The following is a 26,550-nucleotide window of genomic DNA, read 5'->3' as shown; positions in this document are numbered from 1 at the left end:
CAGCTACAATAACAACCACCAGACACCCTAGGAATATAGTTAACCAAGGATGTGAAAGATCTCTACAAGGAGAACGACGAAACACTGATGAAATAAATCACAGATGACACAAACAAATGGAAAAACTTCCCATGCTCAGGGATTGGGAGAATCAATGTTGTGAAAATGACCATAGTGCCCAAAGCAATCTACAGAGTCAGTGCAATTCCTATCAAAATACCAACATCATTTTTCACAGAATTAGAAAAAAAATCCAAAAGTTCACATGGAAACAATGAGCCCGAGAAGCCAAAGCAATCCTAAGCGAAAAGAATGAATTTGGAGGGATCGTATTGCCTGACTTCAAATTAATCTCTAAGGCTGTAGTAACCAAAATAGCATGGTATTGCTATAAAAGTACACACAGACCCATGGAACAGAATAGAGAACCCAGAAATAAAGCTACATTTTTACAACTGACCAATCTTTGACAAAACATCCAAAAACATAACACTGGCGAGGACGCCCTGGTTAATCGGTGGTGTTGGGAAAATTGGATAGCCACATGCACAAGAATGAAACTGGGTTGCTGTCTCTCACCACATGCAAAAATCAACTCAAGATGGATCAAAGACTTAAATCTAAGACCTGAAACTATAACAACTCTAGAAGATAACATTGGGAGAACTCTTCTGGACATAGGCCCAGGCAAAGAATTTATGCCCAAGACCCCAAAAGCAACAGAAACACATTTCCGTTTTTTTTTTTTTTTTTTGCTGGGATTACAGGCGCCCGCCACCACGCCTGGCTAATTTTTGTATTTTTAGTAGAGACGGGGTTTCGCCATGTTGGCCAGGCTAGTCTTGAACTCCTGTCCTCAGGTGATCCACCTGTCTTGGCCTCCCAAAGTGCCGAGATTACAGGTGTGAGCCACCGTGCCCGGTCTGTTTTTTTTTTTTTTTTTTGAGATGGAATATTCCTTTGTTGCGCAGGCTGGAGTGCAATGGCACAATCTCAGCTCATAGCAGCCTCCGCCTCCCGGGTTCAAGCAATTTTTTTTTTTTTTTTTTTTTGAGACGGAGTCTCGCTCTGTCGCCCAAGCTGGAGTGCAGTGGCGCGATCTCGGCTCACTGCAAGCTCCGCCTCCCGGGTTCACGCCATTCTCCTGCCTCAGCCTCCCGAGTAGCTGGGATTACAAGCGCCCACAACCGCGCCTGGCTAATTTTTTTTGTATTTTTAGTAGAGACGGGGTTTCACTGTGGTCTCGATCTCCTGACCTTGTGATCCACCTGCCTCGGCCTCCCAAAGTGCTGGGATTACAGGCGTGAGCCACCGCGCCCGGCCAAGCAATTTTCATGCCTCAGCCTCCTGAGCAGTTGGGATTACAGGCACGTACCACCATGTCTAACTAATTTTTGTATTTTTAGTAGATACGGGGTTTCACCATGTTGGTCAGGCTGGTCTCAAACTCCTGACCTCAGGTGATTCACTCGCCTCAGCCTCCCAAAGTGCTGAGATTACAGGCATGAGCCACCACGCCTGGCTGAGCATCTTTTCATGTGCCTATTGGCCATTTGTGCATCTTCTTTAGGTAAATGACTATTCAATTTTTTTGTACGTCTTTAAAATTAGGCAATTTTGTCTGGTACAGTGGCTCACTCCTGTAATTCCAGCACTTTGGGAGACCAAGGTGGGTGGATCGCTTAAGCTTAGGAGTTGGAGACCGCCTGGGCAACACCGTTAGACCCCATCTCCACAAAATAAAAAAATTAGCTGGGTGTAGTGGCAGGCACCTGTGTTCCTAGCTACTTGGGAGGCTGAAGTTGGAGGATTGCTTGAGCCCAGGAGTTTGAGGCTGCAGTTAGCTGTGATCACACCACTGCATTCCAGCCTGGGTGACAGGGTGAGACCCTGTTCCCCCGACCCCTGCCGAAAAATTTAGGTAATTTGTAATTTTAAAAGAATTGAGTTGTATTCTTTTATTTTTTAAAAGAATCGAGTTGTAATAATTCTTTTTGTTGTTGTCATTCTGTTTTGTTGTTTTTGGAAATGGAGTTTAGCTCTTGTCTCCCAGGCTGAAGTGCAGAGGGGCAATCTCTGCTCACTGCAACCTCCGCCTCCCGGGTTCAAGCGATTCTCATGCCTCAGCCTCCCGAGTAGCTGGGAGCACAGGCATTTGCCATCACACCTGACTAATGTTTTGTATTTTTAGTATAGATGGGGTTTTGCCATGTTGGCCAGGCTGGTCTTGAACTCCTGACCTCAGATGATCCGCTCGTCTCGGCCTCCCAAAGTGCTAGATTACAGGCGTGAGCCACTGCGCTGGGCTGAAATTTCTTTAATATATGCTAGATACAAGTCCCTTATCAGTATATAATTTAAAATATTTTATTTTGTCCCATTCTGGGGGTTGTCTTTTCAGTTTCTTTTTGTTTTTGTTTTTGTTTTTGAGACAGGGTCTTACTGTGTTGCCCAGGCCAGAGTGTAGTGGCACGATCATAGCTCACTGCAGCCTCAACCTCCTGGGCTCAATCGATCCTCTTTCCTCAGCTTCCTAAGTAGCTGCTACTATAGGCATCACCACACCTGGCTTTTTTTTTTTATTTTATTTTTATTTTTAGAAATAGGGTCTTGCTCTGTCACCCAGGCTGATCTCGAATTTCTGGGCTCAAGCAGTCCTCCTGCCTCAGGAGGCGTGAGCCATGGGACCCAGCCTCACTTTCATTCTTTTTTTAAAGTATTAAAAATTTTTTTTGGCATTTCAGGGGGAAAATAAACTAAACAAAAAGTAAAAAGTAATACAAAGAAGAGAAAAAGAAAAAAGAAATAAATTTTTTTAGCAATAGGGTCTTGCCATGTTGGCTAGGTTAGCCTTGCACTCTTTGACCTCAAGCAGTCCTCCCACCTCAGCCTCTCAAAATATTAGGATTACAGGTGTGAGCCACTGTGCTTGGCCAATTTTTTTTTGTTTTTGTTTTGTTTTTGTTTGAGGTGGTCTTGCTCTGTCACCTAGGCTGGAATGCAGTGGCACAATCACAGCTCACTGCAGCCTTGACCTCCTGGGCTCAAATGATCCTCCTGCCTCTGCCTCCCAAGTAGCTGGGATTACAGGTGGGCATCACCATACCTGGCTATTTTTTTTTGTAGAGATGGGGTCTCACAGTGTTGCCCAGGCTGGTCTTGAACTCCTGGGCTAAGTGATCCTCCCACCTCAGTCTCCCAAAAGTGCTATGATTACAGGCGTGAGCCACTGTGCCCAGCCTGGTCTCACTGTCTTGGTGGTGTCTTTTGCGGCACAACAGTTTTAAATTTTGATGAAGTTCAGTTTAGCTGTTTTGTTATGTATTTACTTTTGTTTTTTTTTGATATAAGGTCTTGTTCTGTCACCCAGACTGGAGTACAGTGGCGCGATCGTAGCTCACTGCAGCCTCAACCTGGGCTCAAGTGATTCTTGGGTAGCTCGGCCTCTTAGGTGGCTGGGACTACGAGCATGAGCCACCATGCCTGGCTGATTTTTTATTTTTATTTTGTAGAGGTGGGATCTACAAAATCCTGTGTTGCCCACACTGGTGTCCAACTCTAACCTGAAGGAAACCCTCCCACCTCAGCGTCCCAAGTTGCTGAGTATTTTGTTCTTTTGTTGCCGTGCTTTTGGTGTCATACCTAAGAAGTCTTTGCCTGACCCAAGGCCCTGAAGATTTATGCCTATACTTTCTGCTAAGAGTTTTGTAGTGGTAGCTCTTACATTTAGGTCTGTGATCCCATTTTGAGTTAGTTATCATATATGGTGTGAGGGAGGGGTCTGGCTTCATTTTTTTTTTTTTTGAGATGGAGTCTCACTGTGTTGCCCAGGCTGGAGTACAATGGTGGGATCTTGGCTCACTGCAACCTCTGTCTCCTGGGTTCAAGTCATTCTTCTGCCTCAGCCTCCCAAGTAGCTGGCATTACAGGCACGCACCACCACGCCTGGCTAATTTTGTATTCTTAGTAGAGACAGGGTTTCATCATGTTGGTCAGGCCACTGTCAAACTCCTGACCTCAGGGGATCCACCCATCTCGGCCTCCCAGAGTGTTGGGATTACAAGCGTGAGCCAGCATGCCCGGCTGGGCTTCATGCTTTTGAAGGTGGGTACCCAGTTGTCCATCATTAGATGTGTTCTGGGTGCACTTGTGGTGTGCTCCTCCCTTGACAGGGAGCAGTGGGAAGCCGCAGCTCTCTAAAGGAGTGTTTGCTTTAGTTTGGGAGAAGCCTGTGAATGAGACAAGTTGAGGAAGGCTCAAAAAGGAGAGTCAAGCCAGTTGTGGGAGTGTGAAGGAAGCAAGGACTGATAGATCCTTAACTGGGCTGGGAAGCACTTCAGTGTTGAAGCGGGGTTTGAACTGAGCTTGGAGCCTGGAGAGAACTCATTTCAGAAATTCTTAGTAATCAGGACCAGGGGGTTGGCCCTTACAAGACTGGTGTCCTTTTTTTTTTTCTTTTTGAGATGGAGTCTCGCTCTATCACCCAGGCTAGGGTACAGTGCCACGATCTTGGCTTCCTGCAGCCTCTGCCTCCTGGGTTCAAGTCATTCTCATGCCTCAGCCCTCTGAGTACCTGGGATTACAGTCACGTGCCGCCACGCCCAGCTAATTTTTGTATTTTTAGTAGAGACAAGGTTTCACCATGTTGGCCATGCTGGTCTCGAACTCCTGAGCTCAGGTGATCCGCCCACCTTGGCCTCCCAAAGTGCTGGGATTACAGGTGTAGGCCTCCACATCTGGCCTAGTTTCTTTCTTTCTTTTTTTTTTTTTTTTAAGCAGGGTCTCTTCTACTCCCCAGGCTAGACTGCAGTAGCACAGTCATAGCTTATTGTAGCCTTGAACTCCTGGGCTCAAACCACCTCCTGCTTTGGAAGTAGCTTGGACTACAGGTTCATACCAACATGCCTGACGGTTTTTTTTTTTTTTTTTTGGTAGAGATAGGGTCTTGCTGTGTTGTCCAGGTTGGTCTCAAACTCCTGGGCTCAAGTGATCCTCCCCAGCCTCAGCCTCCCAAAGTGTTGAGATTACAAACGTGAGCCAGTGCCCAGCTACAAGACTGTTTATACTTTGCTTCAAGGTAGAAACCCTGAGGCCATTGCAGAAAGACAGCAACCTTGTTCTCTGATTGTAGGGTGGTTGTCTGGATGATGCGCCAGTATTTCCTCACCAGGGTTCCTCCTCCTGTTCTTCTAGGGGAAATGGATGTAGCTAAGAGTTGGCAGAGAGGCCGTGGTGGAGGAAGGAAGATTCTCTGCCTTGTATGGAGGTCACTCTCGGGACTCAGCGTGGCAGGGCCTGTTGACCACGTTCTCTTTGTGTCAGCAGCTTTTGCTTGGTGCTGCGGCTGACTGAGGCGCGGTCCCCTCACCACGAGACCTCACAAGCACTGGGAGGGTATGCGGCTGTTGCCCTGCCTCGGCCACCCTCCTGGCCCCCAGTGAAGTTATGTGGCTTTCTTGCTCACGTGAATTAGATTCTTTTCATTCATTCAGCAGGTGTTTATTTAGCATCTGTTACGTGCTGGGCACTGTTATTTTTCTTTTCTTTTTTTTTTTTCATTGTTTGAGACTGAGTCTCTGTCACTGAGGCTGGAGGGCAGTGGCGTGATCTCAGCTCACTGCAACTTCTACCTCGTGGGTTCAAGAGATTCTCGTGCCTCAGCCTCTGGAGTATCTGGGATTGCAGGCATGCACCACCATGCCTGGCTAAGTTTTTTTTTTTTTTTTTTTTTTTTTTTGAGACGGAGTCTCGCTCTGTCGCCCAGGCTGGAGTGCAGTGGCTGGATCTCAGCTCACTGCAAGCTCCGCCTCCCGGGTTCACGCCATTCTCCTGCCTCAGCCTCCCGAGTAGCTGGGACTACAGGCGCCCGCCACCTCGCCCGGCTAGTTTTTTGTATTTTTTAGTAGAGATGGGGTTTCACCGTGCTAGCCAGGATGGTCTCGATCTCCTGACCTCGTGATCCGCCCGTCTCGGCCTCCCAAAGTGCTGGGATTACAGGCGTGAGCCACCGCGCCCAGCCTAAGGCTAAGTTTTTTTTGTATTTTTAGTAGAGACTGAGTCTCGCTGTGTTGCCCAGGTTGGTCTCGCACTCCTGGCCTCCAGTGATCCGCCCATCTTGGCCTCCTAAAGTGCTGGGATTACAGGTGTGAGCCATCATGCTGGCTTTATTTATTTATTTATTCATTTATTTAGAGGCAGAGTTTTGCTCTAACTATTGCCCAGGTTGGAGTGCTGTGGTGCAATCTTGGCTCACTGCAACCTCCACCTCCTGGGTTCAAGTGATTTTCCTTCCTCAACCTCCCCAGTAGCTGGGATTACAGGTATGCACTGCCATGCTCGGCTAATTTTTGTATTTTTAGTAGAGATGGGGTATCACCATGTTGGCCAGGCTGGTCTCGAACTCCAGACCTCAGGTTATCCACCCGGCTTAGCCTCCCAAAGTGCTGGGATTACAGGTGTGTGCCATCACGCTGGCTTTATTTTTATTTTTTGAGATGGAGTCTTGCTCTGTTGCCCAGGCTGGAGTGGAATGGCTCGATCATGGCTCACTGCAGCCTCCGCCTCAGCCTCCCGAATAGCTGAGACTATAGGTGCGTGCCACAGTGCCTGGCCCGAGTGGCTTTTTTATACCCACATGAACACTACTACATTACTAACAGAAAAGCATCGAGTGAGACTTTTCTTCCGAAACTATGTTCAGAGAGTGGCTGCGGTACTGCCTTGGCAATCTAGGGAATGTATCCTCACAGCATTTAAAAAAAAAAAGAAAAAAGCAGAATTTTTGCTTCCTCCCTGAGGATTGGGAATACGGAACGGTGGTTATAACATAAAGGGAAAAGCATCTAGATGGAACAGTGAATTAATGGATTGCAACTATGTTAAAAGAGGCACAGGCCTCCCAGAATGAGGGAACACGGAGGGAGAATACTGAATGTTGGCCCGTGTGCGAGGCAGCTGGAGCTCTTGCTGGTGGGAGTGTGAATTGGCTCAGTCACTTTGGAAAACTGAAATATTTACCAAGCTGAACATATGCAGATCCCGTGATCCAGCAACTTCACTTTTAGATATGTTATGGAGCCAACAGAAAGGCGCACATATGTCCACCAAGAGACACGTGCTGGAATGTTCATAACAGCGCCATGTGGAACAGGGAGGCGCTGGAACCCTCCCAGATGCCCCACAGCAGAGGGAGGAAGAGGTGGCGAGGACACAGTCACGCAGCGGCGCCCGCTGCAGGGGCAGCCAGAGCCCTACAGCCACGTGCACGACAGGTCCCACAGCCTGATGCCGAGGGAAAGACGTCAGGAACAAAGGAACTGACTTGTCAAGGGCAGTTACATAATATAAAAACAGGCCAGGCGCAGGGGCTTCCACCTGTAATCCCAGCACTTTTGGAGGCTGAGGAAGGAGGATTGCTTTAGTTTGGGATTTGGAGACCAGCCTGGGCAACATGGGGAAACCTCATCTCTACAAAAAATACAAAAATTAGCTGGGTGTGGTGGCGTGCGTCTGTGGTCCCAGCCACACTCGGGAGGCTGAGGTGGGAGGATTGCTTGAGCCTGGGAGGTCAAGGCTACAGTGAGCTGTGGTTGCACCACTGCACTCCAGCCTTGGTGACAAGAGTGAGACGCTGTCTCAAAAACAAAAACCCCAAAATAGGCAAACCCCCAGCTTGAGAAGTCAGTGATTACTCTTGGGGTGGTGGCTGACAGGGCCTGAGCGGGCATCCACGCTAATTCTGCTGTTGCTATCTGGGTGCCGTGGCACTGGTGTGCTCATATAGCAAACTCACTGAGCTGAGCAGTCGAGAAAGACCTGCCTGGAAACAGCACCCATCAGCTCTAGAACAGCACTCACTTTGAGAAGGGAAAGGGAGAGGAGGGGAATGACGTGTGTCTGTAACATTGTGTATTGTGTATTTTCACTGCAAATTTAATATCTCCATGACAGAAATGTATCTCTGGATACCATAAAAATGTTCACTAAGATTTTCTGCAAAGACAGTATCTGAATTTCTTTTTGTTTTTGTTTTTTTTTTAACAGTCTCCCTCTGTCACCTAGGCTGGAATGCAGTGGTGCGATCTCGGCTCACAGCAACCTCAACCTCCGCCTCTCAGGTTCAAATGATTCTCCTTCCTCAGCCTCCCGAGTAGCTAGGATTACAGGCACACACCACCATGCCTGGCTAATTTTTGTATTTTTTGTAGAGTTGGGGTTTCACCATGGTGGCCAGGCTGGTCTTGAACTCCTGACCTCAGATAATCTGCCCGCCTTGGCCTCCCACAGTGCTGGGATTACGGGCATGAGCCACTCTGCCCCGCCAGTAACTGAATTTTGAATTGTAGGCTCCATGGATGGTCCAGAACACATGACGCCACCACCAGTGTGTTCAAAAGCACAGTGAACCACACAGCCACACTGAAGAGTGTAGCCAAGTCGAAGGGTTTTTCCCAGAACACCACAAAGCATAGTTTTGTTTGTTTGTTTGTTTTCCCCTGCTCGCCCAGGCAGGAGTGCAATGGTGCTATCCTGGCTCACTGCAATCCCAAAGTATTGGGATTATAGGCATGAGCCACTGCACCCAGCCTTTATATAGGGTTTTCGTTGTTGTTGTTGTTGTTTTTTATTTTTATTTTTATTTATTTATTTATTTTTTGAGACAGAGTCTCGCTGTCACCCAGGCTGGAGTGCAGTGGCGCAGTCTCGGCTCACTGCAAGCTCTGCCTCCCAGGTTCACGCCATTCTCCTGCCTCAGCCTCCCGAGTAGCTGGGACTACAGGCGCCCGCCACCATGCCCGGCTAATATTTTTGGTATTTTTAGTAGAGACAGGGTTTCACTGTGTTAGCCAGGATGGTCTTGATCTCCTGACCTCGTGATCTGCCCGCCTCGACCTCTCAAAGTGCTGGGATTATAGGCATGAGCCACCATGCCCGGCCTTTTGTTTTTATTTTTTTTTGAGATGGAGTCTCACTCTGTCACCCAGGCTGGAATGCAATGGTGTGATCGCCGCTCACTGCAACCTCCACCTCCCAGGTTCAAGTGATTCTCCTGCCTCAGCCTCCCTAGTAGCTGGGATTACAGGCATGCATCACCACATCTGGCTAATTTTTGTATTTTTAGTAGAGATGGGTTTTCTTTATGTTGGCCAGGCTGGTCTCGAACTCCTGACTCAATGGATCTACCCACTTCAGCCTCCCGAAGTACTGGAATTACAGGTGTGAGACACCCCGCCTGGACAATAATCACGTTTAATATTCTTTTCATCAATCTTTTTTTTATTTGAAACAGAGTCTTGCTCTGTTGCCCAGGCTGGATTGCTTGAGCTCAGGAGTTTGAGACTAGCCTGGGCAACATAGCGAGACCCTATTTCTATGAAAAATTAATTTTCTTTTTTTTTTTGTGAGACAGAGTCTCACTCTGTTGCCCAGGCTGGAGTACAGTGGCATAATCTCAGCTCACTGCAACCTCCACCTCCTGAGTTCAAGCAGTTCTCTGCCTCAGCCTCCCGAGTAGCTGGGTTTACAGGCTCCCGCCACCACTCCTGGCTAATTTTTGTATGTTTAGTAGAGACGGGGTTTCACCATCTTGGCCAGGCTGGTCTTGAATTCCTGACCTTGTGATCCACCCACGTCGGCCTCTCAAAGTGCTGGGATCACAGGCATGAGCCACCTCGCCCAACCAAAAAATTAATTTTTTAAAAATATAAAATTTAGGCTGGGCGCAGTGGGTCATACCTGTAATCCCAGCACTTTGGGAGGCAGAGGCAGGTGAATCATGAGGTCAGGAGATCGAGACCATCCTGGCTAACACGGTCAGTCTGTACTGTGTATTTTCAGTCTCTACTGAAAATACAAAAAATTAGCCAGGCGTGGTGGCGGGTGCCTGTAGTCCCAGCTACTCGGGAAGCTGAGGCAGGAGAATTGCTTTAACCGGGAGGCGGAGGTTGCAGTGAGCTGAGATCGTGCCACTGCATTCCAGCCTGGGCGACAGAGCGAGACTCCATCTCAAAAAAAAAAAAAATTTTTATATATATATATAAATCTATAAAAAGTTTAAATAATAAAATAGTCTATATGGCACATTACAACTTTATGCACATGGAAATGGAAAGTAATCTGCAAAAATGAATATAGATGTATACAGGTTGTAGGGATGGAGTGACTTTATTTCAAAATATTTTAATGTTACATCACATTAAATAAGATATTAAAAATAAACCTTAAGGTAATGAAATCGAAGCTATGAAAAGTTTCTGTTTAAAGTATACAACCTAGGCTGGATGCAATGGCTCACGCCTGTAATCCCAGCACTTTGGGAGGCTAAGGCGGGCGGATCACGAGGTCAGGAGATTGACACCAGCCTGGCTAACACGGTGAAACCCCATCTCTACTAAAAACACAAAAAATTAGCTGGGCGTGGTGGTGGGCGCCTGTAGTCCCAGCTACTCAGGAGGCTGAGGTAGGAGAATCGCTTAAACCCGGGAGGCAGAGGTTGCAGTGAGCCAAGATTGCACCATTGCACTCCAGCCTGGGCAACAGAGCAAGACTCCATCTCAAAAACAAAAACAAAAACCACACAAAAAAAAGAAGAAATAAAGGCCGTGTTCAGAAACACCTGATTTCCATTCTGCTTCGTGGGAGGGTTTAGGACAAGTGATCTAATTCCTTCTCTCTCTGTTGCCCTATGACAAGGGCTTTCAAACTGTGGCCCCTGACCAGCAGCAGCATCTGGGAACTTGTTAGAAATGCAGATTCCAGACTGAGTATGGTGGCTCACGCCTGTCATCCCAGCACTATGGGAGTCTGAGGCGGGTGGATCACCTGAGGTCAGGAGTTTGAGACCAGCCTGGACAACATGGTGAAACCCCATCTGTACTAAAAATACAAAAATTAGTCGGGTGTGGTGGCGGGCACCTGTAGTTCCAGCAATTTGGGAGGCAGAGGCGGGTAGATTACTTGAGGTCAGGAGTTCAAGACCAGCCTGGACAACATGGTGAAACCCCATCTGTACTAAAAATACAAAAATTAGCCGGGTGTGGTGGCGGGCACCTGTAGTTCCAGCAATTTGGGAGGCAGAGGCGGGTAGATTACTTGAGGTCAGGAGTTCAAGGCCAGCCTGGACAACATGGTGAAACCCCATCTCTACTAAAAATACAAAATTAGCCGGGTGTGGTGGCACACGCCTGTAATCCCAGCTACTTGGGAGGTTGAGGCATGAGAATCGCTTGAACCCTGGACACTGAGGTTGCAGTGAGCTGAGATTGTGCCATTGCACTCTAGCTCGGATGACAGAGCAAGACTCCGGCACCCCCTCCAAAAAAAAGCAGATTCCCAGGCCCCACCCCAGCCCTCCTGTTGGAGAGACTCTGGGGGTGGGCCCAGCCCTCTGTGTTCGAAGGGGCCCACCAGGCAATTCTGATATGCACCCACTTTGGAGAATTTAACCCTGGGACGCTGTGCCATCCTCGCTGGTCCTGGTACCCCCTCTGTTGTAGGGAACTGGCAGCTGGGGACAGCAGCCTTGTGTCATGGAAGAGCATGGAACTTGGAGTTGGAATACGCATTCGGGTCCTCCCCACCACTACACGGGACGGTAGGAGCCACACTCTCGGTCTCTTTGGGAAGGCCCATGCCCTGTCCTGGCTCTGAAAGCACCAGCACTGAAGCCCTCTCCACCGGCACCGGGAACCCCAGGGAGTGCCTGGGCTGCATGGACCTGGAGCTGGAGGTGTCTCCGAGTGCTCAGTGTAGCCCCACCGCTGGGTCAGCAGGAAGCGGTGTGTGGGCCAGTCTGGGGAGGGCTTGGCCTCCAGGCAACAGCTGCAGCTGTGCTGCTCGGGGACCTCCACCGAGCAGGTCCCGTGCGACCTGCGCCAAGGCTGTCGGAGCCTGTGACTTCTGCCGAGGTCAGCATTTGCAGAAGTTGTGCTCGGATGAAGGGGGAGCGTCTTTGCACGGGGTTCGTCGGCAAATACTGTTTGTTTGTTTTTTTTTGAGATGGCGTCTTGCTCTGTTGCCCAGGCTGGAGTGCAGTGGTATGATCTCAGTTCACTGCAACTTTCACCTCCTGAGTTCAAGTGATTCTTGTGCCTCAGCCTCCTGAGTAGGTGGGATTACAGGCGCCCGTCACCATGCCCAGCTAAATTTTTTTTTTTTTTTTTTTTTTGAGACAGAGTCTTGCTCTGTCGCCCAGGCTGGAGTGCAGTGGCGCGATCTCTGCTCACTGCAAGCTCCGCCTCCCGGGTTCACGCCATTCTGCTACCTCAGCCTCCTGAGTAGCTGGGACTACAGGTTTCCACCATCACGCCTGTCTAGTTTTTTGTATTTTTAGTAGAGATGGGGTTTCACCATGTTGGCCAGGATGGTCTCGATCTCCTGACCTCGTGATCTGCCCACCTTGGCCTCCCAAAGTGCTGGGATGACAGGCATGAGCCACTGTGCCCGGCCATGCCCAGCTAATTTTTCTGTGCTTAGTAGAGATAGAATTTCGCCACGTTGGCCAGGCAGGCCTCAAACTCCTGACCTCAGGTGATGCACCTGCCTCAGCCTCCCAAAGTGCTGGGAATTCAGGCGTGAGCCACCGCGCCTGGCCAATCCTGTTTGTTTCTAAAGCTGTGGACTCTGGCGCGGGAGGCCCGAGGTGTCGGCTGTGAACAGAATGTGGCGCTCGCCTGCTCTGGGTCGTTACTGTCTGAGGTTCCTGGTGGAAGACACTGGGTGGGAGACAGGGGTGCGTGTGTTTGAAGTTTCGTTGTCTTCTGATTTGTGGATAACTCACTTGGAGATCCACAACCTCGTGAGGCTGAAAGGATCTTGAATATTGCTTGTGGCCTGTTTTCCCTTTTTTTGTTGCAAAGAGGGGTCACAGTGGGCCAGCGGCTGACGTGGGCCTGACTCTGCCCCTCACCGCGTGCCTGGTTCCTGTGACGTCTGCCCAGCCCCCTCTCACAGCCACATCTTTCCTAGTGGAGCATCCACATGTGATCCCCATGCATCGTGTGGAAGGCACCGATTTGTGAGCCAGTCTGGGGAGCTGACCGCCACCGAGAACTTGCTGAGAGGGGAATATCAGTCTGAGTTTTAGCGAGTAGATTTACAGAATCTTTTTGGATTGGAGCGTGGTAAATCTGGAAGGAAGTCAGGGACATTTATTGAATGTTTTCTATTGGCGAGTTATTTTCAGCTCTCCTTCCTCACTGAATTCTGAGGCCCTCGGCCTGGGATCTGAGGGGCCGCTTCCCTCCCGGGGTCTCCCAGATAGCGAGCAGCACTTCAGGGGCAGGACTTCCAAGTCCACGTTCCGGGTTGGGTCTGAAGCCCACAGTAAAGCAGTTTGGTGCCAGAAGGGTTGGAGTGGGGAGGGATGCCGTTCAAGGGGCCTGCTGGGGGTTGCTGCTGTATCAGGACATAGGTGGCGATGGCCAGGCCAGGGGGTTGGGCATCCTTACGCCCACCACACGGATTTGAACGGTAAGCTCAGAGGTGGCTGCGAGCTAGGCCACACAGCTAGGAAATGATGGAGGCTGGACTTCAGCCAGGATCTCTCTGCGCCAGATCCTATCCTACGTCCACAGCTTTTCCAACCCGGGGCCAAGCTGGCCTCTCTGGTCTGATCTGTTTTCTGTCTGTGGGACTGGGTTAGTGTAGGGTGTATCGTCCAGGCGCTGTGTCTTATGGGCTGTGTGCGTAGCTTCAAGGGGTGTCAGTTTGATGAGAATGTTGAAGTCCCATTCGTGAGCGTTAACATTTATTCCCGCAGACAGCCAGGCTCCTCCTCCTGGGGTTTCTGCCCTTTGTGCAGTGCGTGGTCCGTCACCTGGCAGTGTACCCTGTTTGAAATGATGTTTATTTTTCCTTTTCTTTTTTAGAGACAGGGTCTTACTCTGTCACCCAGGCTGGAGTGCAGTGGCCCAATCTCGGCTCAATCTCGGCCCAATCTCGGCACACCGCAGCCTTGAACTCTTGGGCTCAAGCAATCCTCCTGCCTCAGCCTCCTGAGTAGCTGGGACTACGGGTTGCACCACCATGCCCGTAATTTTATTTTTTGTAGAGATGGCATCTCTACAAAAGACCAGGCTGGTCTTTAACTCCTGGGCTCAAGCGATCCTCTTGCCTCAGCCTCCCAAAGTGCTGGGATTGTAGGCACTAGCCATTGTACCCGGTCTTTTACTTTCTTTTTCTTAATTAAAATTTATTTTGAAAATATGGACATGTGGCCGGGCAATCCCAGCACTTTGGGAGGCCGAGGTCGGTGGATCATTTGAGGTCAGGAGTTTGAGACCAGCCTGGCCAACATGGTGAAACCCTGTTTCTACTAAAAATAAAAAAATTAGCCGCGCATATTGGTGCACGCCTGTCCTCCAGGTTACTCCGGAGGCTGAGGCAGGAGAATCGCTTGAACCCGGGAGGTGGAGGTTGCAGTGAGCCGAGATCGTGCCACGGCACTCCAGCCTGGGCAACAGAGTGAGACTCTGTCTCTCAAAAAAAAAATGGTATGGGTATGCTAGTTTAGCAAACTGACACTTGAAAGCGTAACTTTCTAATGATTGGAACTTGTACACAGAAGCGGTTAAGATGTTTGAGAGCAATCGAGAGTTGAAGAAGTGTCTGATTTAAAATGTGTTTTTTGAGCTCTTTCAGATTCTCATGCAATCAAAGTTCAAATTCTTCACCAGCATGTGACCACTTGGTAATCATTACTGAGTTTACATTCTTGGAAGATTATCTTTTTTTTTTTTGAGCCAGAGTCTGGCTCTGTCCCCCAGGCTGGAGTGCAGTGGCCGGATCTCAGCTCACTGCAAGCTCCGCCTCCCGGGTTTATGCCATTCTTCTGCCTCAGCCTCCAGAGTAGCTGGGACTACAGGCGCCCGCCACCACGCCCGGCTAGTTTTTTGTATTTTTTAGTAGAGACGGGGTTTCACCGTGTTAGCCAGGATGGTCGCAATCTCCTGACCTTGTGATCCACCCGTCTCAGCCTCCCAAAGTGCTGGGACTACAGGCTTGAGCCACCGCGCCCAGCCTATCTTATTTTAATGATCAGGAAAATCATAAAAATTAATACATGCTTAATAGAGAAAACTTAAACTTTTTTTTTTGGAGACAGAGTCTCTGTTGCCCAGGCTGGAGTGCAGTGGCATGATCCTCTGCTTCCTGAGTTTAAGCAATAATTCTCCTGCCTCAGCCTCCTGAGTAGCTGGGATTACAGGCGCGCATCAACATGTCAAAAAAAAAAAAAAAAAAAGGCCGGGTGTGGTGGCTCAAGCCTGTAATCCCAGCATTTTGGGAGGCCGAGACGGGCGGATCACGAGGTCAGGAGATCGAGACCATCCTGGCTAACACGGTAAAACTCCGTCTCTACTAAAAAATACAAAAAACTAGCCGGGCACGGTGGCGGGAGCCTGTAGTCCCAGCTACTCGGGAGGCTGAGGCAGGAGAATGGCGTGAACCCGGGAGGCGGAGCTTGCAGTGAGTTGAGATCCGGCCACTGCACTCCAGCCTGGATGACAGAGCGAGACTCTGTCTCAAAAAAAAAAAAAAAAAAAAAAAAAAAACCAAACCAAACTTTTTTTTTTCTGTTTAGAACTCACTCTGTGTTAAAAACTAAACTGACTTTTTACATATGATTCCTTGTTTTGGTTTCTTCTTTGCAAGCTGGGCGTAGGATCTCTGATTTGCTTTTGCCACTTTGTGCAGGATGCACGGTGACTTCTTGTCCGTAAGGTGGCTGGAGTTTTCTGGCTTAATTCTTCCGTGCGTATGGTCGGGAGTCCTAGCTATAAGCAGGTCGTGTGAGCGAGTCTGGTGTTGACTCTGTAGTGAGAGTGAGTGAGTCTAGCGTCGACTCCGTAGTGTGAGGGAGCGAGTCTGGCCTCGGCTCCGTCGTGTGAGTGAGTGTGGCTGGCTGAGGATGGGACCTGCTGTGTGACATGGCCAGAGTCCACGTGCTGAGCTAGCACAGAGCAGAGGGAGGCTGTGCTTTTCAATTTATTTTATTTTTTGTACAGACACGGTCTCACCATATTGCCCAGGCTGGTCAAGTGATCCTCCCTCCTCGGCATCCCAAAGTGCTGGGATTACAGGGGTGCACCACCGTGCCTGGCCAAGGCTCCATTTTTTGAGCAGCTGTTCTCACTGGTCATTCGCCCTCTCCCCTGCAGATCAGCCGACACCCCAGGCCATCGAGCCCCAGGCCATCGTGCAGCAGGCCGCAGCCCCCAGTCTAATGCAGATGCCGCAGGGGAACCCACTGCTGCTGTCCCACACCCTGCAGGAGCTGCTGGCCAGGGACACTGTGCAGGTGGAGCTCATTCCGGAGAAGAAGGGCCTCTTCCTGAAGCACGTGGAGTATGAGGTTTCCAGCCAGGTAACCGGCAAATTGTGTGTATGTCGGGGCAGGATGGGGAAGAAAGGGTCGCATCTCAGCATCTCAGGGCAGGAGTGGTGTGACAGGAGAAGGCTGAAGGGTGAGTCTGTGTGGCTGGCTATAGGCAAGATCCAGAACTCGCAGCAGGGTCAGACTGTGGAGCCGACTTTTCCACACCTTTTTTCCTTGCACCTCGCTCTGGCCCAGCCATGTCCCCACCTGGTCCAGTTCGTCCTCCCCACCACTGTGCTCTGCAGTCTTGTCTTGTCTTTTCTTTTCTTTTCCTTTCTTTTCTTTTTTCTTTTCTTTTTCTTTTCTCTTCTCTTCTCCTTTTTCCTTCCTTCCTTCCTCCCTTCCCCACTTCCCTTCCCTTCCCTTTCCCTTCCCTTCCCTTTCCCGTTTCCTTTCCCCTTTCCCCTTTCCTTTCCTTTTTTTTTTTTTTTTGAGACTGAGTCTCGCTCTGTCACCCAGGCTGGAGTGCAGTGGCCGGATCTCAGCTCACTGCAAGCTCCGCCTCCCGGGTTCACACCATTCTCCTGCCTCAGCCTCCCGAGTAGCTGGGACCACAGGCACCCGCCATCATACCTGGCTAATTTTTTGCATTTTTAGTAGCGACAGGGTTTCACCATGTTAGCCAGGACGGTCTTGATCTCCTGACCTTGTGATCCGCCCGCCTCAGCCTCCCAAAGTGCTGGGATTACAGGCATGAGCCACCATGCCCAGTCTTGTGTTGTTTTTTTTTCTTTAAATTACAAACGGAGACTTGCTATGTTGTCTCAGCTGGTCTCAAACTCCTGGGCCCAAGCATTCCTCTCACATTGGCCTGCCAAAGTGCTTGGCTCACAGGCATGAGCCGCTGCACCTGGCCTTAAGGACGAGCGAGCAGGTCTCCCTACCCTGCCGTCTGCTCTGCTCTGCTTCATTGTGTTCCAGAGCCTGTGGCCACACAGTTCAAATGGTTGTCAGTAAAGGATGAAGGGGGTCAGAGAGGGGAGGATTCCCTTCGAAGACCGTGTCAAAGCCGCCTTGCTGTCTGGCATTGCCGTGGTTCCTGGCCCTCTGGGCCACAGTCGGAGATGTGGACCAGCTGGTGGGATGCTGCGGGGGAGCGGAGCGAGCCAACCCTTCCTTCTGGGGCCCGGCAGCCTGGGGGCGAGGCAGCTGTGAGGGTGTGGGACGTGCTGTTCCCTGCCAGGAGCCAGCAGCTGGCCTTTCTTCCAGTCTTACTAAGCTGCCCGTCCCTTAAGTAAATTCATTGCCACGCAGGTAGCATTTGTCAAGGAGGCAGTTTGGTCACCCCCGATATGTGTGTAATGGGCCAGCCACTGACCAGGTGGGAAGCTGCTGTGCCTCATATCGTTTGCTTAATTTTTTTTTTTTTTAATTTTTTTGACACAAAGTCTTGCTTTGTCACCCAGGCTAGAGTGCAGTGGCGCGATCTCGGTTCACTGCAACCTGCGTCTCTGGGGTTCAAGGGATTCTCCTGCCTCAGCCTCCAAAGTAGCTGGGACTACAGCTGCCCACCACCACACCCAGCTAATTTTTGTATTTTTAGTAGAGATGGGATTTTGCCATGTTGGCCAGGCTGGTCTCGAACTCCTGACCTCAGGTGATCCACCTGCCTCGACTTCCCAGAGCGCTGGGAATACAGGCAGGAGCCACCGCGCCCGGCCTAAGAGTTTAAAAGTTGCATTGCCATACATGAAGGCATTACAGGATTTCTCCGTTTAGTAAAGGCCTGGTGAGAGGAGATGCATGTGGTGCTGCTGTTTTCCTGGGCTCTGTTGAGGGGAAGTGATGAGGTGGCGTGGTTTCCAATGTCAGATCTAAGCACCGAACCTTCTCTTGCAGCGCTTCAAGTCCTCCGTGTACAGACGGTACAATGACTTCGTGGTCTTCCAGGAGATGCTCCTGCACAAGTTTCCCTACCGTATGGTGCCTGCCCTGCCACCCAAGAGAATGCTGGGAGGTAAAGCTGGGCGTGCTGCCCACTGGGGGTGGAGGGGGCGAGCCCACCCTGTGGTCCCAGCTCAGGGATGGAGCCCACTGTAGACTAGGCAGGTGCAGGGCTGCAGGGAAACTCCAGCCTTTTGGCATCTGGGGCAGAGCTATGGCTTGAGTGCAGCCTTGGTGCAGGCAGGGAGACTGGCACCCGGCATCCTTAGCCCACTGGAGCCTTCAACTGGATGACCTGGATGACTGACAGGTGGGGAAGCCCTTGCTGTGCAGGTGTGAAAGAGAACCCCACTTCCCCTCTCCAGAGTGCAGTGGCCAGGGCCCCCGAGAGCTCCCAGGAGGACTGCCAGGAGCACTGTGTACTCACCTGGCTGGCATTGCCCTGCCGGCATCTGCAAAGCCATGGGAGCCTGAGCCATGGGTACCATGGGAGCACTCGTTGACCTCATGGAAGAGAACAGAAGTTGTGCAAGTAGGAAATGTAAGCTGCGTCTTGCAGGAGAGAAAAGACAGCATGCGGCTGCCTCACCTTCACCTCTGCCTGAAGATGGCCTTGGGCCAGGTGGGAGATCACAGATGACCTGGGAGCCCCTCCCCAGGCCTGTGTCCCCCCGGGCTGCAGAGCACGTGGACCGCGGCTGCCAGCTCTGATCTCACTGGGGGTCTCTCCCTCAGCCCGTTCCTCCAATTGTGAATAAAACATGCTGGGAAGGCAAGTGCTTAGAGCTTGATCCTGGCTTTCCGCCGTTCCCAGCCCTTCCACAGTCACCCTGTCCTGGACAGGGGCGCAGCATCAGAGCTAACACAGTGGCCGGTTCCCTGCATCTGAAATCGTACAATGGTGCATAAGTGCTTCTGCCTCTCGCCGGTCGCTGAGCAGCTCGGGGTCTGATGGTGTGATTTTCTCCCCGTCCCGTGTGAACGCCACAGAGCAGATCATTCTGATCACGCTGAAGGGCACGTGGGCGCTCAGGGCAGCAGAGAGCAGAGGACACAACAGGGATGTGGGACGCTGGCTCAGACCTGGGCATCCGAGTTGCTAAGCGCTGGCTGGTGTTCAGCACCTGGAAACCGCACACACGTGCTGCACCACTTGCGCGTTACGGAAGCGCAGCCTCATCGGAAGAGGCCTGCCAGTCGTGAGCCAGGAGGGAAGCCCCAGCCAACTGTATTTATTTTCTTTTCTTTTTTTTTTTTTTTTGAGATAGAGTCTCACTCTGTTGCCCAGGTTGGAGTGCAGTGGTGCAATCTCGGCTCACTGCAGCCTCTGTCTCCTGGGTTCAAGTGATTCTCGTGCCTCAGCCTCCCAAGTAGCTGGGATTATAGACGCGTGCCGCTGTGCCCAGCTCATATTTGTATTTTTGTAGTGACAGGTTTCACCACGTGGCCTAGGCTGGTCTTGAACTCCTGATCTCAGGTAATTCACCTGCCTCGGCCTCCCAAAGTGCTAGGATTACAGGCGTGAGCCACTACGCCTGGCCTGTATTTGTTTTCTTTCTTTTCTTTTTTTTTTTTTTGAGACAGAGTCTTGCTCTGTCGCCCAGGCTGGAGTGCAGTGGTGCAATCTCGGCTCGCTGCAAGCTCTACCTCCTGGGTTCACGCCATTCTCCTGCCTCAGCCTCCCAAGTAGCTGGGACTACAGGCGCCCGCCACTGCGCCCGGCTATTTTTTTGTACTTTTAGCAGAGGCGGGGGTTTCACCGTGTTAGCCAGGATGGTCTCAATCTCCTGACCTCGTGATCCGCCTCCCTCGGCCTCCCAAAGTGCTGGGATTACAGGCGTGAGCCACAGTGCCCGGCCTCTTTTATGTCTTTTTTTAGAGACAGGGTTTCGCTACGCTGGCCAGGCTGATGTAGAACTCCTTGGCCTCATGTGATCTGCCCTCCTCAGCCTCCCAAGATGCTGGGATTACAGGCGTGGGCCATCGAACCTGACTGTATTTCTTTTTTTTTTTTTTTTTTTTTTTTGATGCGGAGTCTGGCTCTGTCTCCCAGGCTGGAGTGCAGTGGCCGGATCTCAGCTCACTGCAAGCTCCGCCTCCCGGGTCCACGCCATTCTCCTGCCTCAGCCTCCCGAGTAGCTGGGACTACAGGCGCCCGCCACCTCACCCGGCTAGTTTTTTTTTTGTATTTTTTAGTAGAGACGGGGTTTCACTGTGTTAGCCAGGATGGTCTCGATCTCCTGACCTCATGATCCACCCGCCTCGGCCTCCCAAAGTGCTGGGATTACAGGCTTGAGCCACCGCGCCCGGCCTTTTTTTTTTTTTTTTTTTTTTTTTTGAGACGGAGTCTCGCTCTGTCACCCGGGCTGGAGTGCAGTGGCCGGATCTCAGCTCACTGCAAGCTCCGCCTCCCGGGTTCACGCCATTCTCCTGCCTCAGCCTCCCGCGTAGCTGGGACCACAGGCGCCCACCACCTCGCCTGGCTAGTTTTTTGTATTTTTTAGTAGAGACGGGGTTTCACCGTGTTAGCCAGGATGGTCTCGATCTCCTGACCTCGTGATCTGCCCATCTCGGCCTCCCAAAGTGCTGGAATTACAGGCTTGAGCCACCGCGCCCGGCCCTGACTGTATTTCTTAATACATTAAAGTAGTATTTAAAGGCTGGGTGCTGGTGGCTCACGCCTGTAATCCCAGCACTTTGGGAGGCTGAAGTGGGTGGATCACCTGAGGTCAGGAGTCCGAGACCAGCTTGACCAACATGGTGAAACCCCTGTCTCTACTAAAAGTACAAAAATTAGCTGGGTGCGGTGGCACACGCCTGTAATCCCAGCTAGTTGGGAGGCTGAGGCAGGAGAATCCCTTAAACCTGGGAGGCGGTGGTTGCAGTGAGCCGAGATGACACCACTGCACTCCAGCCTGGGTGACAAGAGCGAAACTCCGTCTCAAAAAAGAAAAAAAAAGTACTTAAATACCATTTTTATTTGTGTTCATACTGAAATGTCTTGAATGCATCAGTATATGCTTTTACTTTTTTTCCCCTTAGAGTGAAAATATTTAACCTGAATGATTTGTTTTTTTTTTTTTTTTTTTTTTTTTTTTTGAGACGGAGTCTGGCTCTGTCGCCCGGGCTGGAGGGCTGGAGTGCAGTGGCCGGATCTCAGCTCACTGCAAGCTCCGCCCCCCGGGTTTACGCCATTCTCCTGCCTCAGCCTCCCGAGTAGCTGGGACTACAGGCGCCCGCCGCCTCGCCCGGCTAGTTTTTTGTATTTTTTAGTAGAGACGGGGTTTCACCGTGTTCGCCAGGATGGTCTCGATCTCCTGACCTAGTGATCTGCCCGTCTCGGCCTCCCAAAGTGCTGGGATTACAGGCTTGAGCCACCGCGCCCGGCCTTAACCTGAATGAAAGCAATGAGTAATTGGATCCTTTGCAGAGTGAGTTATAAGCACAGTGAATAGAAAAACTCAGCCGGGTGCAGTGGCTCACGCCTGTAATCTCAGCACTTTGGGAGGCCGAAGTGGGCACATCACCTGAGGTCGGGAGTTGGAGACCAGCCTGACCAACATGGTGAAACCCCATCTCTACTAAAAATACAAAAATTAGCCGGGTGTGGTGGCGGGCACCTGTCATCCCAGCTAATTCCAGAGGCTGAGACAGGAGAATCGCTTGAACCTGGGAGGTGGAGGTTGCAGTGAGCCAAGATTGTGCCACTGCACTCCAGCCTGGGCAACAAGAGTGAAACTCTGTGTCAAAAAAAAAAACAAAAAAAAACCTGGGTTGCGTTAGTGTTGGAGCGTAGCAAAACCCATTCGTTCGCGGAGAGAAGTGCCAGGAGGGGATTCTGGAGGATGTCTTTAATGGAGGTGATCAAAGCGACCGCTCTCGTGGTTCCCAGGACTCCCGATGGAGACAAGCAGATCTGTGGTTTTCCCTGGCAGCTCCTGGACCCAAGTGTGTGTGGCCGGAGGGGGCATCTGGGAGTGCGGCTCTAGCTCTGGGCAGCTTTTTCAGACCCATTGTCCGAGCAGCACTGGGGGCCCGGCCAGTGCCCTCCGCTAGCTGCTGGGCGCTCTGCCGCCTGTAGGGAGAGTTTTGAGAACTCACCCAGAGCAGATGGGGGCCGGCACCCTGGACTCTGTCCAGTGACCCCGTGCCCTCCTCCAGCCGACAGGGAGTTCATCGAGGCCAGGAGGAGAGCCCTGAAGCGCTTCGTCAACCTGGTGGCACGGCACCCCCTGTTCTCCGAGGATGTGGTCCTCAAGCTCTTCCTGTCCTTCAGTGGCTCGGTGAGTGTGTCTGCCCTGGCCCCGGGAGGTCCCGAGCCTCCGGACCTGCCCTTTCCTCTCTCAGGTTTGGTTTCTTGTCCTCCTGGTCCCTCGTTGGACGCCCAGCAGGAATGACACAGACAAGACTTATTTCGTCTCCAGATAACAGTCTGAATGTGATTTTCAGAGGTGTCCCTGGTGTTGACTTTGCAGGATTTTGTAAATCTGTGTGGAGATCATGGGTCTCTGTGGTCACTTTGAGGATTTAGGCTGGATGTTTTGGAGGGTTTAGGGAGGTGCCAGAGACTCCAGATGGGAAGAAGTGTTTACTTAAAACAAGGCCCTGTCTGACTAGGGACCACTGGAACACAGGCTGAGTCTCCTTGTCAGAGCCACAGCACAGACCTGCAGCCGGGAATTAACTTCTTGTACACGCGCTCCGTCCAGGTCCGAGCGGGGGTTCCTTCCTCCCAGCTGCTGCGGAACAGCTTTAGTGTGTGTCAAGAAGCTATAGCTTGTGGGCACGGTGACCCACGCCTCTCATCCCAGCGCTTTGAGAGGCCGAGGCCAGATGGTCCCTTAAGCCCAGGCGTTTGAGACCAGCCTGGGCAACATAGCGAGACTTTGTCTCTGCCAAAACAAAATGAAACTGAGGCCAGGCATGGTGGTGCACACCTGTAATCCCAGTCACTCGGGAGGTGAGGCATGAGAATCCCTTGAACCCGGGAGGTGGAGCTTGCAGTGAGCTGTGATTGTGCCACTGCACTCCAGCCTGGGCGACAGAGCGAGACCCTGTCTCAAGAAAACAAAAAACAAAACAAAACAAAAATACCAACCCTGCAGCACAGCTCCTGTTTCCTGCAGGAGGAAGCAGCCGCCAGCCCCTCCAGGGAAGGCGGGTCGGGTGCTTCTCCTCCGCCTGTGCCTGCAGGACCCTCTCCCTGTGAGCGGAGGGGCGGGGGCTCCACTGGAATAGAGGTTTCCAGGCTCTCCTCTGTTTTCTGGAAAGCCCTTCTTGAATGGGGACCTGAGGGCCCCTGCCCGTGTCCCTGCTGCAGGAAGACACCCCCTCTCCCAGGCTGACTTCACACAAGCCTTGCTTCCTTTTGTCTTCACTTCTCTCGGAGGCAGAGGGGCCTTCGCCCTGTGCCTGGGGTGTCTCTGGGATGCGCCTGGGGATGTCTGGAGCACGCAGTGGGACCTTTTGAGCCCTGGGGGTGGAAACCTTCCTTTGGAAGGCGATCTGGATTGTCAGAAGAGGAATGTGGCAGGACCTGGGAGGGGCGGTGGGGAGGGGTGCCGTGGGTCACAGGCGGGCGATACCCCTGTTCTGGGGGTAGGATGCGCCCTGTGGCCTTTCCACAGGTATCATTCTCTGTCACTTCCCGGCCTCAGTTTTCTTGCTTGCTTTCTGTTTTTAAAGATGGGGTCTCACTATGTTACCCGGGCTGGCCCTGAACTCCTGGGCTCTAAGTGATCCTCCCGCCTCAGGCTCTGAGTAGCTGGGACTACAGGCATGCATCATGCTGGGCCTCAAGTTTTTGTTTTTTGTAAAATGAGAGTTGAGTCAGATGATCTTCAAGGCATCTCTGAAATTTGAGAATTCCTGGACACGTCAACAGCTGCCTATTAGGGTTTCCCCTTGTATCTCCTGGGTGGCTCCTGATTTTCAGGCATGGCTTTGCCCAGGAAGCCTCGTTCAGATGAGAGGGCTCCAGTGCTAGTGGTTGGGCCTGTCCTTCCTCTGCCCAGCAGCTCCCTGGGCTCTGGTGTCCCTGGCGCCAGGCATGCGTTCCCAGGAAGGAAGACGCTTTTGCCCTGTTCTATTGCGCTTTTGGAACCTACCAGGGTCTCACGTATCTGCCGTCTGTCTCCGGGGCTGATGCCCCCCGTCTGCGGATGGAGGGGCTGTTTCTCTGCAGAGCCGCCTCTGGTCTGTGGATGGAGTGGCTGTTTCTCTGCACAGCCTCCCCTGTCTGCGGATGGAGGTCTGTGGACGGAGGGGCCGTTTCTCTGCAGAGCCGCCCCCAATCTGCAGATGGAGGTCTGTGGATGGAGTGGCTGTCTCTCTGGAGAGCCTCCCCCCATCTGCGGATGGAGGTCTGTGGATGGAGTGGTCGTTTCTCTGCAGAGCCGCCCCCCGTCTGCGGATGGAGGTCTGTGGATGGAGGGGCCGTTTCTCTGCAGAGCTGTCCCCCGTCTGTATGGAGGTCTGTGGATGGAGGGGCTGTCTCTCTGGAGAGCTGTCCCCCGTCTGCGGATGGAGGTCTGTGGACGGAGGGGTCGTTTCTCTGCGGAGCCGCCCCTCGTCTGCGGATGGAGGTCTGTGGATGGAGGGGCTGTCTCTCTGCAGAGCCGCCCCCCGACTGTGGATGGAGGTCTGTGGATGGAGGTCTGTGAATGCAGGGGCCGTTTCTCTGCAGAGCCGCCCCCCGACTGTGGATGGAGGTCTGTGGATGGAGGTCTGTGGATGGAGGTCTGTGGATGGAGGTCTGTGAATGCAGGGGCCATTTCTCTGCAGAGCCGCCCCCCGACTGTGGATGGAGGTCTGTGGATGGAGGTCTGTGGATGGAGGTCTGTGGATGCAGGGGCCGTTTCTCTGCAGAGCCGTCCCCCCGACTGTGGATGGAGGTCTGTGGATGGAGGTCTGTGGATGGAGGTCTGTGAATGCAGGGGCCGTTTCTCTGCAGAGCCGCCCCCCAACTGTGGATGGAGGTCTGTGGATGGAGGTCTGTGGATGGAGGTCTGTGGATGCAGGGGCCGTTTCTCTGCAGAGCCGCCCCCCGACTGTGGATGGAGGTCTGTGGATGGAGGTCTGTGGATGGAGGTCTGTGGATGGAGGACTGTGGATGGAGGTCTGTGGATGGAGGTCTGTGGATGGAGGTCTGTGGATGGAGGACTGTGGATGGAGGTCTGTGGATGGAGTGGCTGTGGATGGAGGTCTGTGGATGCAGGGGCCGTTTCTCTGCAGAGCCGCCCCCCGTCTGTGGATGGAGTGGCTGTGCCTCTGGAGAGAGGCTGCAGGTTTGTGGGGCTTCTGCTGTGAAGCCAGGACATCCTGTTTGGTGAGAAAAACACCTAAGGGAGAGTCAAGAGATTGCGGAATCCTAATGTCAAAGCCAACATATGGAAATGTGTTTCTGCTGAGGAAGGACGGCATTCCGCTGCACAGTGGCCCACGCCCCACAGCCGCTTTCTTGCTGCCTGTAGAAGAGGGTGAAGCTGTCTCTTTTCCTTTTGCAGGATGTGCAGAACAAGTTAAAGGAGTCAGCACAGTGCGTCGGGGACGAATTCATGAACTGTAAGCTGGCTACCAGGGCCAAGGTATTTTTCTAACTTTGAAGAGTCCTTCCCTTTTTAACCAGAGAAACAACAGTTTTAACCCTTTGTAGTGATTCTGCCTCGTCTGCGTGGCAAGGATTATACTGACATCTGTCGCATGGTTTCCTCATTTAACCCTCGTTTCAGCTGCTCTGACACAGGGCTGGGAGGCCTGTTTTACGGATGGAGAAACAGGCTCGGCGAGCCAAGGCCCCGAGCCTCTAAGCAGCAGGGCCGGGATGTGGCTGAGCTCTGACCTCAGGCCCTCCAGGCACCCCGTGCCCTCTGCCCCTTTCTGTGACTCAGACAGCCGGATGCTTGTGTCACCGCCTCTTCAGATTTCTGGGGATTCATTGTTGCATCTGTTTATGATTGAATGTTTGAAATCTGGTCTTTTTCCAAAAAGGACTAAGGTTAGGGTAGTTTTTTTGTTTTTTGTTTTTTCTTTTTAAACCTCTTCTTCAGGCCGGCACGGTGGCTCATGCCTGTAATCCCAGCACTTTGGGAGGCTGAGGCTGTCGGATCACTTGAGGTCAGGAGTCTGAGACCAGCCTGGCCAACATAGCAAAACCCCATCTCTAATAAAAATACAAAAAAACCCCAAAAAACTGGCCAGGCATGGTAGCTCACACCTGTAATCCTAGCACTTTGGGAGGCCGAGGCGGGTGGATCACGAGGTCAGGAGTTCAAGACTAGCCTAACATGGTG

General features: G+C 51.8%; 3 protein-coding genes across 7 annotated transcripts in view; 2 read left to right on the top strand and 1 right to left on the bottom strand.

Annotated features, from left to right (window-relative positions):
• Positions 1-26,550, bottom strand: part of CHST12 (carbohydrate sulfotransferase 12) — a 515,718-nt gene that overhangs the window by 200,259 nt on the left and 288,909 nt on the right. The window lies entirely within an intron of this gene.
• Positions 1-26,550, top strand: part of SNX8 (sorting nexin 8) — a 57,174-nt gene that overhangs the window by 18,601 nt on the left and 12,023 nt on the right. Inside the window, exons 2-5 of the mRNA XM_050784251.1 lie at positions 16,158-16,363; positions 18,215-18,332; positions 22,421-22,542; positions 25,765-25,845. Of these exons, the coding sequence (XP_050640208.1) occupies positions 16,158-16,363; positions 18,215-18,332; positions 22,421-22,542; positions 25,765-25,845 (527 nt within the window). The remainder of the gene's footprint in view (positions 1-16,157; positions 16,364-18,214; positions 18,333-22,420; positions 22,543-25,764; positions 25,846-26,550) is intronic.
• On the top strand, positions 24,519-25,757 carry LOC126950577 (uncharacterized). Of its 4 annotated transcripts, none has more exons than XM_050784278.1 (3): positions 24,519-24,983; positions 25,265-25,334; positions 25,462-25,757. In XM_050784278.1, exons 1-3 carry the CDS (start codon positions 24,560-24,562, stop codon positions 25,565-25,567), a joined length of 600 nt encoding a protein of 199 aa, XP_050640235.1. In that variant the 5' UTR covers positions 24,519-24,559; the 3' UTR covers positions 25,568-25,757. The 4 variants fall into 4 exon arrangements, 3 of the variants coding, with proteins under 3 accessions (XP_050640235.1, XP_050640234.1, XP_050640236.1); XM_050784277.1 differs by having other exon boundaries at positions 25,265-25,376; XR_007724220.1 differs by lacking the exon at positions 24,519-24,983 and adding an exon at positions 24,997-25,095 and having other exon boundaries at positions 25,265-25,348.

This window comes from Macaca thibetana, chromosome 3 (genome assembly GCF_024542745.1).
Source record: "Macaca thibetana thibetana isolate TM-01 chromosome 3, ASM2454274v1, whole genome shotgun sequence".
Lineage (NCBI taxonomy): Eukaryota > Metazoa > Chordata > Mammalia > Primates > Cercopithecidae > Macaca > Macaca thibetana.
This window is presented reverse-complemented; position numbering and strand designations above follow the sequence as displayed.

Coding starts and splice junctions, on each gene's coding strand:
- LOC126950577 (XM_050784277.1), top strand. CDS start 24,560: ATGGAGGTCTGTGGATGGAGTGGCTGTCTCTCTGGAGAGCCTCCCCCC. Junction 24,984..25,264: donor ATGGAGGTCTGTGGATGGAG/GTCTGTGGATGG, acceptor CTGTGGATGGAG/GTCTGTGGATGCAGGGGCCG. Junction 25,377..25,461: donor ATGGAGGACTGTGGATGGAG/GTCTGTGGATGG, acceptor CTGTGGATGGAG/GTCTGTGGATGCAGGGGCCG.